This window comes from Fistularia commersonii, chromosome 10 (assembly GCF_037954325.1).
Source record: "Fistularia commersonii isolate RoL2024-O1a breed Wild chromosome 10, RoL_Fcom_v1.0, whole genome shotgun sequence".
Lineage (NCBI taxonomy): Eukaryota > Metazoa > Chordata > Actinopteri > Syngnathiformes > Fistulariidae > Fistularia > Fistularia commersonii.
This window is the reverse complement of record NC_141293.1, coordinates 11,921,455-11,934,148: the sequence shown is the minus strand read 5'-3', so window position 1 is coordinate 11,934,148 and position 12,694 is coordinate 11,921,455. Positions and strand designations below refer to the sequence as shown.

General features: G+C 48.0%; 1 protein-coding gene across 2 annotated transcripts in view; it reads left to right on the top strand.

Moving 5' to 3' along the window:
- Nucleotides 1-12,222, top strand: part of znf385d (zinc finger protein 385D) — a 92,853-nt gene extending 80,631 nt beyond the window's left edge. For both annotated transcript variants that reach the window (XM_086153779.1, XM_086153780.1), the window contains 4 exons: nt 3,882-4,202; nt 5,733-5,914; nt 8,743-8,844; nt 11,088-12,222. In XM_086153779.1, the coding sequence (XP_086009905.1) occupies nt 3,882-4,202; nt 5,733-5,914; nt 8,743-8,844; nt 11,088-11,342 (860 nt within the window). In that variant the 3' untranslated portion in view covers nt 11,343-12,222. The remainder of the gene's footprint in view (nt 1-3,881; nt 4,203-5,732; nt 5,915-8,742; nt 8,845-11,087) is intronic.
- The last annotated feature ends 472 nt before the right edge of the window (nt 12,223-12,694 follow it).

The following is a 12,694-nucleotide window of genomic DNA, read 5'->3' as shown; positions in this document are numbered from 1 at the left end:
AAAGAACCATCCAGCTTGAATTTGGTTTCCAGAAACTCCCCTGCTCCAGGGGAACCTTTTAGCACTTTATTGTCACCGACAGTAAGGGACCAGAGTGGAGGCCATTGTGACGAGAGTATCTGCAGCATGCACCTCCAGCGCCAAACTCAAAAACAAGCCCGAGCGAAGAAAATGTAAACATGGAGAGCGAAGCTGCCACAGCATCCATGTTCTGCATGTTAGGAATAATAAAAATGGACTATTAGACTGTTTAAAGTGTTTTTATTTTATCCCTGCTCTGTTCCGCCGTGTGAAGATCCCTGCTGTTAGCTAACTCCGAACTTATTTTGGCCAAAATTTTGCGAGCTCTGAAAACCCCTCTATGGCATAGCAGGCCAGAAGAGCTTGGACATCTTCGTCAGTCCATTTCTCTCTGTTTGTGCCCATTTTGTAAGAAAACAGCTGAGCAGTTGCTTCATAGTCCGCAAGAAGTACAAGTAACTGCTAATATGTTTGGCTTATGAAACCCACTAATCACCTAAATCATATCAGTTCCTATGGAACCATAAAAAGACCCTGCCGATGAGTTAAATACTTACAACATACAATATCCCTTCGTTCACTTGACCTTCATCAGCTTGGTAATGTTATGCACTTGAAGAAAAATGTATGTTTTCTTCATGATTTCATTTAACCCAATTTATCACTCAATCTGGATGGGTTCGGTTCACCAGGGCCGCAAAGCTGTTAAACATTCTTTCGGTGCTCACTAGTTGTAGCTAGCTGCTTTTGGTTTGTGCAGATATATCACAAAAGTGCTAAAAAAGAAAAATGATACTAAAGCATAGCTGGAATCGGTGGGCCGTGTGAGGCCGGGAATGTCAACAAATATAAATGTGCCTCAAACCCGTTTCAAAGGTTAATGGATGGACTGGTTCACAAACAGCGAAATAGCCGAGTAACAATCAGCCGTGCATGCATGCATTTACATACGTTTATCTGGGTTTTTCGCGCGGTGAGTTAGCGCTCAGGGGGAAATCGGCGGCAAGAGCTCAGGCTTATTAAACGCCGGCTTTCACCAGGAGCACTCTGAGAGTCTTCAGATGTAAAGGATGCCTCCTTTCACCAGCAGCTCTGTGCAGACTCACGCCCCCCCCCGCTCCCACCTCTGATATATTTATAACCTTTTGGCAGGGGTGAAGCAGGCAGCTGTGTAACTTTGAGCACTTTGGGCGTGGGTGGGCTGAGCTGACACGATCGTTGGGATAAATAAGGGCCATACATAATGGCTGACAAAAATAACATGACATAATTCACTATTGATTTACTCTCCTGGCTGTCTGATCTTCATTTCGTGACACGGGAGTGCGGAGAAGTCAGGAGTCGCCGGCATCGATCGGTCGGTTCTGCAAAGGCGGGATTTCATTTTCGTAAATGCGGCGGCGTATTCCCTCCATGCCATGTTGTTTTAATGGATAAACGCATCGATCCCACGATGGATGTCTTTCCCCCACAAAACAGAAGGTGTGTCTTTCAACCCTCAACAGCTCTTCATATGAATTATCAATGAGATCTGACCTACGTCGGCCATCGGCTAATCCGCCCGAATCCCGCGAAAAGGAGGCCATCCTCTGCTCCGCTTTGAGCGGCCGCTCGATTATCGTAAACACAGGTCGGGGCGCTTTTTGTCGGATTTATCGGGACGGGTCCCGTTCATCGGGACTGGAGCTTCACCCGCATGTCCAGAATTATAAGCAAGTGTGGGTTTCCAGGGGGGCAATTAAAGGGTTTATTGTCCTGAAAATACGCGCGTTTCAGTCCATTGACCTCACAAATTAATTTCAGCACATCATAAACACGTGTTTGAAGACAGCTCAACCCCAGGCCTGCTTCACTCTCACGTCTATACGTTTGACCAAGTTAAGTTACAGTTTTGTAAAAAAAATCCAGATAAAACAGCAACATTTTAACATCCAGAGTGAGAAGCACCTTAGTGTGGACTCCGAGGTGTATAAACATGCAGTGATTTTAAAATACTGGAATTAATTCAATCATTATCTATACTACTTATCCTGTTGTCAGGTGTGCGGGGGTGCCGGATCCTGTGAGAGGCGGGTTTCCCCGTGGATCGGTCGCCAGTCGATCACAGAGCCTCATATGGAGACGTACAACCATTCCTCTTCTCATTCCCCTATATGCTCATTAACTCTCTCATTACACGTCTCCAACATGCTTTTGTACTGTGGGAGGAAACCAGAGAACTTACAAAAAAGGCCCCCTGTGGGAATCCATCAGGGACCTTCTCTCTGTTCTGTGAGGCGCTAACCACCGCGCCACCGTACTGCCCGGATTTAAGTTTTTTTTTTTTTTTTTTCTAATCCATCATGTAAGTAAAGCTTTGTGGAAAAACTAGGATAAGATGAATAAATTACATCTGTTAAAGAAAAGAGAAAACAACATAAAGCCACGGTCTTGTTTGTCCAAATCAGGAAGTGTGAAGCGTTTGCAGCCACGGCGCTGTGTTTTCAGCGAGAAACAGCCACCAGAATTTCCTCTTTTTGAAGTGTGCGTTGGCGGCGTCTGCTCTGCAGCAGCCATGACGTTGTGTAAAGCGGCGGGAAGCAGGTCCTGTTAGATTTGGTGGCAGGAGCTTCCAGAATGCTGCTGCTGCTGCTGCTGCTGCTCATACAACTCTCCTCTCTGTGTGGTCTGTGCCTGAACTCTGCATGTTTTGTGGATAAACTTCCGCGGTGCTGGTTTTATTTACTTAGTTATTCAACGGGAAGACTTGGCAACTAGCTCCACCTGTTTTGCAGCGCCCATTTCACCACCTCCGAGGATACATGAGAGCTTTAAGTAGCTGCGAAGCTGTTGTTAACGACATTTTTAGTTTTGGGCGATGTCATGTTCAATATGTTTAAATGAAAACATATTTCCAGAAGTGGCCATTAACCCAAACAGCAAACAGGAAGATTTTTTTTTTTCCAATCAATCTCCTGCATGTTTTCTGACTGTGGGAGGACTCCCATGTAGACAGGGAGAACATGGAGACTCCACTCCGCACAGAAAGGCCCCAAATGGACCCAAACCAGGGACGTCCTCGCTGTCTTGCGTGCTGCTAACCACGTCCAATAAGCTCAAATTAGAATAAACCCCGCTGAGCAGCAGCGCAGTCAGCCGCTCCACACCCAGGATTATTTTTTTCACCAAGCGAGAGATACGTTTTTAAAACCAACAAAGCACTCGCGCTCTCCAGCACCTCCGACCCAAGGTTATTTTTCCCCTTTCTACAAAACATCAAACAAAAAAATGTCTTCGTGTGAAGTATGTTATTTTGTTTTTTTTTTTTTGTTTTTTTAACCTCTTGGACTATTTCTGATTAATTGCGGGCAACAAAAAGCGAGGTTTTGGAAAACATTTTAGCCTTTCGCGTCGCTACATATCACAAAGCCCTTTCAGCTGCTCCTCAGTACGAGAGAGTTTCTGGCTGGAGAGCTCTGAGGAAAACTTCTCCCCTGTCCAAGTACATCAGGCAGTCATGCAAATCTGGCGGTGACAGACGTGTTTGGTCAGGAATATCTTCCTTTACTTGCAATGTAACTCATCAGCATATTGGCACGTCGAGTTTTCCTATTAAGGACACATTTTCTGCGGGGACGAGTGATTGGCGATGCGTTGGCTGCCGTGCAGTTATCAGCATGCTATCCCGCTTCCCCCCTCGCCTCGGCTAAACTCCCCGACACCACGCGCCGATTGTCTCGTTTCGGGAGAACACAATCCCCTTTGCACATGCTGGAATGATTATGTTGAAAAATTGTGTTGATAAATCAAAAACTGTAAAAGGGTTTGATGGAGTGATGTGGTTCAAAACATTGCCTCTCTATATATGTCTTTCTCCACAGATGGCGTCCTTGGAAGTGCGCCGCTGCCGCTCTCCCCGGTGCTCAGACTGGCGCAACCCCTGGCGCCGCAGACGACTCATTTGACGCCGACACAAGCGGCCCCACCGTCAACCCCGGCCCCGGAGACCACCTCGGCTGCCGGCGGGGACGAGAGGCCGGCGCGCCTCCGCTCGCCCTCGGAGCCCGACGTGGACGGCGAGGCGGAGCAGGAAGGGGAGGCAGACGCGGAGACGGAGGAGGAGAAGGCGCGGCGCCTCCTGTACTGCTCGCTCTGCAAGGTGGCAGTCAACTCGGCCTCGCAGCTGGAGGCTCATAACAGCGGTGAGGGTCTCCTCTTCCTCAGTGTGAGCTGTATGTCGCAAAAGGACGTAGCCGCCGCGGCGTCACCATTGACACTTGGATCCGCTCGACATTTTGCTCCTTTTCGGAGCTCAGTGCACAGTCGGGGGCGGCTCTGTGTCGAAGTTCAATACAAATCAAGTAGCAATTAGTGTTGCCCCCTGCTGGTGCCCCTGCCTTGACATTGTCCCCGCTGCGATGGCCCTCGAGCCTTTTGTCTGAACATTTGTTCTTCTTCGGAACCAGCAGAAGATCATCGTGATCATCCCCATTAAGGCGTCGCTGTTTAACCGTCAGACACTGTCATGCTGTTCTGACTGCTAGCAAAGTTCTCTGCCCATCCTCAAAAAAAAAATGCAGTTTCCATATATAGATCGGGGCGGCGTGGAAGAGGAGGTAGCGCATTCCTGGTTCGATTCCCAGCTCCTCCTGGTGTGTCTGAGTGTTGTTGAGCAACACTAACTGCTCCCCTGGCGTAGCTGCTCACCGTTCATACATGATGGGTTAATTGCCGAGTACGAATTCCCCCATGAGGGATTAATAAAGTATTAATTATTATTATATGTCGGAGTGTATCCGTCCTGCAGCACGCTGACATTCCTCAAGCATTATTTGTTTTTTTTTCCCCTAATGGATTCAGCTGCCCTTCTCTCTTTCTACCCCAATCGGTTGAAGCAGAAGGCTTCCCACATGGAGCGGCCAAGTGCTCGCTCATGGGGGAATGTTGGGTTTCTGTAGATCATCTCAAAGAGCGGCGATCCAGACCTGCTCTACTTGTCGTCGGATTTGGCGCCGTATTAAAAATAAAAATCGACTCGAAAGGTTCTCTCAGCCCCTTCCCGAACATCGCTGTCGTATTTTCCCACTCCGCTCTTATATGATTAGAGTCTCCTGGATAGAAGATTCTGGAAATGCCATTTGAGGGTAGCCCGTGCTGTGGCTCTCCTGGTATGTCAGACATTGCAGGGTATGTATGTTTTGAACAAACATTTCCTCTCAGCCACATCCTGATGCCAGTGCACGGAGGCATAAACAGGATCTAGAGTTACCTAAGATTAAGCAAAGGGGAACCAGGATTGGCTCTTTCCAAGACAGCAGGCATGGCCCAGGAATGCACAGGGCCCCTGGGCACGGAGATCCAGAGAGAGAGATTCTCAACTATTCTGGACAAATTATCCTTTTATTTTTGTAATGCTGAGTTTACTCACTGGTTTCACATTCTTGGGGGATGCACATGATCTGTGACTGAAGGAGGTTTTTAGACTGGGTCATGCATGAAAGTGCCTGAAAAGTTATTTTAAAAATGAAAAAAAAAGAGCATCCAAAAAGCAGAAAGATATCAATGCTTATCAGCAAGTGATGGCGTAAAGTTCAAAATGAAAATAAAAAGGCATGCACTCACACACACTCGCATACGCCTGAAATGGTATCGAAAGAATATACCGAGATTATGTATTTAAAGAGTATCTGTCTGTTAAGTAAAATCAAATTGCTCCTTGTTTCAACTCCCAGGCACGAAGCACAAGACCATGCTGGAGGCCCGCAGCGGCATCGGATCCATCAAGTCTTTTCCCCGTCCCGGGGTCAAAAGCAAACTGACTCCCTCTTCCAAGTCGTCAACGGGCCTGCAGAACAAAACGTTTTACTGTGAGACGTGCGACGTGCACGTCAACTCCGAGACGCAGCTCAAGCAGGTAGGTGGACGAGTCCGCGGCGCTCGCATTGGCGGAGACATTTATCTCCAGTGTTCTGTTTGTTCTAAAACCGCTGTGTAGTGTGTCGTCAATGTGCACCCAGCTAACATTAGCATAGTGCTGCTCTGCAGCAGCCTGTCTCCTGGCTCTGGGAGTTTCTCATGATCCAAAAACGTGTTGGTTATTTGTCCGATCTTCCTCACTGCGGGTCCAAAGAGCGACATCTGGTTCAGCTATTGGCCGCTTGGATGGAGATAAATGATTCAAACCCCGGGCTCCTGCGAGGCCCCAATGAATCAAATCCGGAGCGTTTAACAGCCTCTTTTTATCAAAGTCCCCTTTTTTTTTTTACATGATGCCTGACGACACATATGCAATTCCACCATTTGCAACAACGCCTGATGCTTCATGTCTCCGGGTTCATTACAGCGTCCGTGTTTGCGTCACGTGATCCTGCCGATCCAGATCACAACCCCCTCCCTTATGTGAACTCCTCAGACACGATAATAAGCTAAAAAAGAAGGCCTCCCCACCCACATACTACACATATTGCTGTCATTTGGCTCCATATCAATCATCCTGACACCTGCTGAAGGGGTTGAAAACTATAGAAACGTCCCTTAAAGCATGGGCTGAGGCCTCGGCTCTGCAGGAGAACCCGGTTCCAACCTACTAGGACTCGCTGATGGAGCCCCTTCGATGGAAAATGGCTCAACGCGATCCAGGATCCGACGCCGTCGCGGGTGAAAAACACCGCATTCGGAGTCGCTCTCCTCGAACCCCTCAGGCGGAGTCCAATCCTCTGAAACATATCGTCGTTTTGTCTCCTCATTTGAGAGCGTTTCCAACAGACCGACCTGGCACGGAGCACCGTTTCCCGAACACAGACACTCCCCCCTATCTCTTCTATACATATTCATGGAACCCAACATGCTGCTTGTTGAAGGATCTGTTACTCAGAAGTGCTGGCTGGCATTTTTTTTTTTTTTTTGTTTAATACGGCTGACAGGGGAAAAAGTTATGAGCTGAAATCTGAAATTGTATTTAGTTTCTTTGGCTCACGCCGGGTTTACATGCACGGCAGGCAGCATGGCCACGCGGATAAACCAGGTTAACGCGTTAACACGGACTGTAATAATCTGGTTACGCTAAATCCCCCGTTTTCAAGCAGCTGCTCGGTAAACAATTTTTTTTTTCCTTCTCCTCCTCCTCCTCCTCCTCCTCGCCACCGTATCTCTAAACCTGGAACGGCTGATTTGTCCTGCGTTAGAGATGAAAGTGCCTGGAAAAGCTCCGAGCCCGTCTTTGTTTTTCCTAGTTTGTAGCGCCATGACACCTCAGAGGCCCCCGTAGACAACCCGGTTTACTTAGATTTATCTTGTTGTCGGGACGAGCGGCGAGGGAATATTTTTGGATACAAAAGGTGAGTCGACAGCGGGAGCAGTGCTGAACCCCGTCCCCCCCCACTTTCCCGCTGTGCTGCTGTCACAGCGAAGCCCCCCCCTCCCAGTCTGAGGTCTTTGTCATGCACTGCCACTCTTGCAGGAAAAGCTGCATCAGCATCTGCCACAACACGGCCAAGGAGCCAAGAGAGAGCCTGCAAAACAACTCGCTCTTGCAAAACAACTGGCTCTCATTGCCTTCGCTCATTTGGAGCATTTGATTTTTTTTTTTTTTTTGTGTGTGTGTGCGCATGAACTTTTAAGTATGCCTTTATGAAGATTCTAGCTTGAAGCCCAATAAATCTGTTTTTTTGTTTTTTTTGCCATAATTTTCATGCCATCGAAGACTTCAGAAGCCGCAGAGAAGATTCTTAGTGGGAAAAAAAAAAAAAAAAAAAAAAAAAACGGCGTCACGAAAAAAAATATCCAAACTGAGACCCCGGCTGGAAACGTACCTTTAGTCATACTCACTGCCATATTTGTATGTAGACTCAGCTTCAAGCCTATAGACATATATATATATATATATAATCTGCTGGTGTCATTTTCACCTTGTGTGGCTCCGCCATGTAGCCTTGAGACAGGAGCCTCCCCCCCCCTGTCATCTGGTCAGGTTCCTACTCCAGCACACGATAAGCTATCTACCTTCAAAATGGTGCGGGGCCTGAGGCCGGGCTTCCTGGCATCAACTGCATTTTTTTTTTTCTTTTTTTTTTTTTTTTAATGAAAAGAAGAAAAAAAAAGAGGGAACAATGACAACTCCCACTGTTTTCTTTAAAAAACAAAAACATCTGCCGTATCTGGACTTGCCAGCGTTTGTACGTATATGGTACCGAACAGCTGAAATGATTCTACCAGCCCTTTTAGATCCAATCACAGCGAACGGGGATTCGGCCTGGAAAATGTTATCAGCTGGAAAGTTGATGTCACTGTGATTTTTAAATTAGGTTTCCATCATCAGAGAAATAAAAAAAAAAAAAAAAAAAAAAAAACTCCACAAGGGCAGCAGGGTGGCGTAGAAGTTAATGGTTCCTACTCACTGCAAGGAGGTCGCTGGTTGGATTCTGACAGGAGGCCTTCCTGGGTGGCGTCTCCATGTTCTCCCTGTGTCTGTGTGAATTTTTGTATGTCTTTATATGATGTATGAATGAGAGAATAAACGGTTGTGTGTCTCTATATGGCATGTGAATGAATATTTGTCTCTGAATGTGAGCTGGATTGACCGGCGATGGTCCGGCCTGAACCTCGCCCAGAAGTTCGAGCCCCTCCCCGGCCACCCAAGCTGTACATATAATGGATGAACGAATGAACAAAACAACTAGTCCCGTCTTAAGCCGCCATCTTAATCCAGTGTTCAGTTTTTTCTTTGTTTGTTTTCTTTTCCAGCACATCAGCAGCCGGCGTCACAAAGACCGAGCGGCGGGGAAACCTGCAAAACCCAAATACAGTCCGTACAGCAAACCACAGAAAGGCCAGACAAAACAGACGGTGAGTCACCTTCCTACCTTCGTCACCATCACTCCCGTCTGCTGCTTGTTGGTTTGAAAATGTTTAGTATCTTGGGGTATAAGTGATACCAAAAATCCATTTATCCGGTAATTCTTTTGTTATCAGCAGAAAGTCCCCCAGAATCGTCCAGTGTCCTTTAATAAGGCGCCTTCAGTTCATTCACTGGCACCCAGTTTAGTTAATGTCAACATTAATCACTGTAACAGGAGCTCTAAAAATTAATGTCATTGACACGTCAGGTGATTTGATCGGTTATCGGAATTTCACAGATAAATCGTGAGACGTCTATTTGTTGGATTTATGTTCCGTTCAGGACACGGACGTGGGCAAGCTGCCGGTTGTGATCTGTGCCGTTACCTAACCGAGACCCGATTTTTTTTTCCCTCAACGTCCGAGTTCAGTGCAGCATCTTCCAATAATAGAAAACATTGAACGGCGGCTTAAATATCAAACCGGCGATGACGCACGATCCAGGAAACGGCGATTGGGACGTTTTGCTGCCGGTAAAATGGAATCTGGTGCGGGTCAGGCTCCGCTCCCGGCTCTCTGACCCTCTTGTGCCGCCGGCCAGCTAAAACCAAAATGGCGGGTCATGGAGCGACGTCGTGAAAAAGATAGAGGAGAATTTGATTTCCCCGTCTTCTGGAATCCTTTCAAAGCGGCATCCATCACTCCTACCGCTCCTGCACGCAGCGTGGCGTCTGCCGGCAGGGGGGAAACGACTTTCTCCGAAACCCATCATTGACTGAGTTAACGGAGAGGAGCTTCTCTGATGAGCGCCGAGTAAAGAATGCTTCCCGTAAGGTTGCGATGCCCGAGTCAGTGATTGATGGCCCATGACGGCGGCTGCCGTCCCGATGGCCTAAGAGCGCTGCTTTTCCATTACTGACACAGAAGATTAGGCCCGATCACTTCGGTGACCTTCTCACCCTTTTAAGGTTGCCGTTGGAAGACCGTGGAGGGGGGGGGGGGCTGCTTCCTGTTTCATCCGTCTGCCTTTCTTCGCCGCCAACCTTCGCTCTGAGTGATGCTAACAGACGCGTTGCTGCGCGTTAGATTCTCGTGCACAGACTAATTTTTTGTTTTTGTCTGCATGACTTCTGATCATGCCCACGTGAAGGTGAATCTACCCAAAGGAGTTGAGTACACATCCAATCCCCCAAATTCTGGCTCCTAGCATCAGATGCTGCATTGCTGTTTCCTGCATCCCTGAGCCTGCGAGCTTGGCTGCAGTGGCATATTCCTCTCTCAGGAGGGAATAGAAGAGTCGCCAACTCGCTTTAAATACTCCACTTCCTGACGAAAGATGGAGCGTTTCCATGTCTGACAACAAACTGGAGTACATATTGTCTCTTGACCTGAATTGAAGTCCAGTTGCCACAAAAAGGCTGTGATTAATTGACAACTTCTTGGTTTAAAAGAATCTAATTGCAGCGCACCGGTGTTGATGTTATTTATGATAAAAGAGCTGGGCTGTCAGATCGACAGTCACATGACCACCAGGTCAGCCATACGGCTCACCTGAAGAAAACCGAATGAAGCCAAACTAGATTAGAGCCTGGGGAATTATTGTCACTTTTTGGGATTCAGAGTCAACAGAATTCAAGTATAGACAAAAAGTCTGTTTCTAGACTGTTCCAGTCTATTTTTATTTTACAAGACAGGCAAGACAAGTTTCAAGACAGGCTTATAGTTGATTGCAAATCAAATATAAGGTCTTCTTGTGCAAAATAAGAACAAATTCTGTGATACCGATGTTTTGGCGTCAGTCTGCAGAAAATTGTGGGCTGATCGCAATTCGGCTTCCAGTCTCCGCCGAAGATAAGTAAAAACAAAACCTCACCTTTTCCAGCTAAGTACCATCAACAGGTAGGATATAGGCTTCAGCCCAAATTGCTTGGACCCCAATACTCCCGTGGGCAAAGACTTGTCTCTACGAAAACAGCCGGCGGGAGAAGCATTTTACATGATAGAAGGGAAAACAGTCTAATAATTAAGGCCGCGCAAGCAAGTTTCCCTGTATCCGAGTGAACCGAACCACAGCGCGGAGGGATCCAATGGAAAGCAGCCGTTCGTCAAACACGCTGACAGCCTCCGTGGCCGTCTTGTACTTTTAACTGTGTGTCCACTGTCAAGATGGGGTTTGGCCTCGGCGGGAAACGCAGGGAATGAAGATTCGGGAAAAACACAAAGAAACCGACGTGTTTGTCTCTGCCTTTTAGATCAAGCTGACGTTGGGGAAGGAGCGCCAGTGCCAGCCTCTGGCCTCCCAGATCATTCCTGCTCACCTGGCGGCGGTGGCGGCGGCCACCGCCGCCGCCATCAACGGCAACTTCACACACCGCACCAACCACACGCCCAACCACGCCCCGACGCCAGCCCTCTTCCAGTCGCAGACCCTCCCGGCGGCCCTGCTCCGCCCGGCCCCGGGGCCCGTTAGGACCTCCCACCCGCCGGTCTTATTCTCCCCTTATTGACCCCGAGCGACAGACAAGTCAGTCGTGGAGGGACGGGACCGGACCGAGGGGTCGAGTCAGCGGTCGAGCTCCATCTATGCATCCGGGATATCGAACCCCGACCCCGATCGACCTCCAATGGGCCGACCTACATTTAGAGCTAAACCTTACCAGAGAAACATTCCTCACATAGGATTTTATTTTTGAATTCCATAAACATTAATTTTCCCGCGCAGCCCCCCGAAACCCCTCGAACCCCACCCAGGGCGGACACTGAACCTGGCCACACATTATGCCGCAATAAAGTACAACACGTCCCCCTGTGAACTATGCAGTGTCATTATGTCACGACGCGAGGCGGCTTGCGGTGAGATAAGGTAGGGATTTGTGTTTTTGTTTTTTTTTTTTTTTTTTGGAAAGATACAGCGTGGCACTAGGAAACATTGCTTCGGCGGGGGATCGCCGCCATCCCTGTTCAGTAAAAGGCCGCCGCAAGAGCGGGACGGGCCCTGACCCCCCCGCCCCTCCTCCTCTGTTCCTGTATGCACTTTAAGCCCCTTCTGTCAACGTCCACGTTAGATGGCTAGACCGTGTTTAGATGGTTAGAGTCAGTGTCGTAAAAACGTGTGTTTCCTTTTCCGTACTCGTCCTTGCATATCTCTCTGTGAATGTCCCATGTGTGCTTGTCAGCGCACGTGTGTGTTTGTGTGTGTGTGTGTGTGCGCGTTTGCGTGCGTGAGTGTGAGCTTACCATCAACCATAAGTCATCCTAGTCGATATCTAGCACACATCGTCACTGACTATGTCTGGGGGCCAGCGGGACCACAGCAGCTTGTGTATATTACCTGTCTGTGTGTAAAAGGTGAATAATTTCAAATAAAAAAGAGTCCTACTTTGTTAATATTGGCGCTTCTGCTCCCGCTAGTGTTTTTATTAGCTGCTCAGAGGGCAGCGTGATTCATCTCCCTGCTAAAAAGAGCTTTTCCTCGCCGTCGTTGTCAAGCGTTTGCTCACGAGGGAACCGCCGGGTCTATATTTGTAAAGCCTGCGCGCTCGATGTCCTTGATACCAAACGTGTCCCGAGGTAACATCTGTTATAAGTTTGCACTACATCATTTATTTTTATTATTATTTTTTTCAGTTTTATCACAGTGCAAATTCAGTTTAGCACCGAGTTAAAGATGTGTGTCTGACATAGAGTTCACATCCTCGCAATATTAAAAAAAACCCGCTGGCCCGCTGCAACTTTCATGCGACCGCATCGACTCCGAGCCCTAGACGTGACTGACAGCCAATCAAAACAGCCACATTGAGCCATCGGAGTCCGGATGTCAAGGCTCCGCTGAGTTTTTTCCCTTTTTTTTTTTCTTACG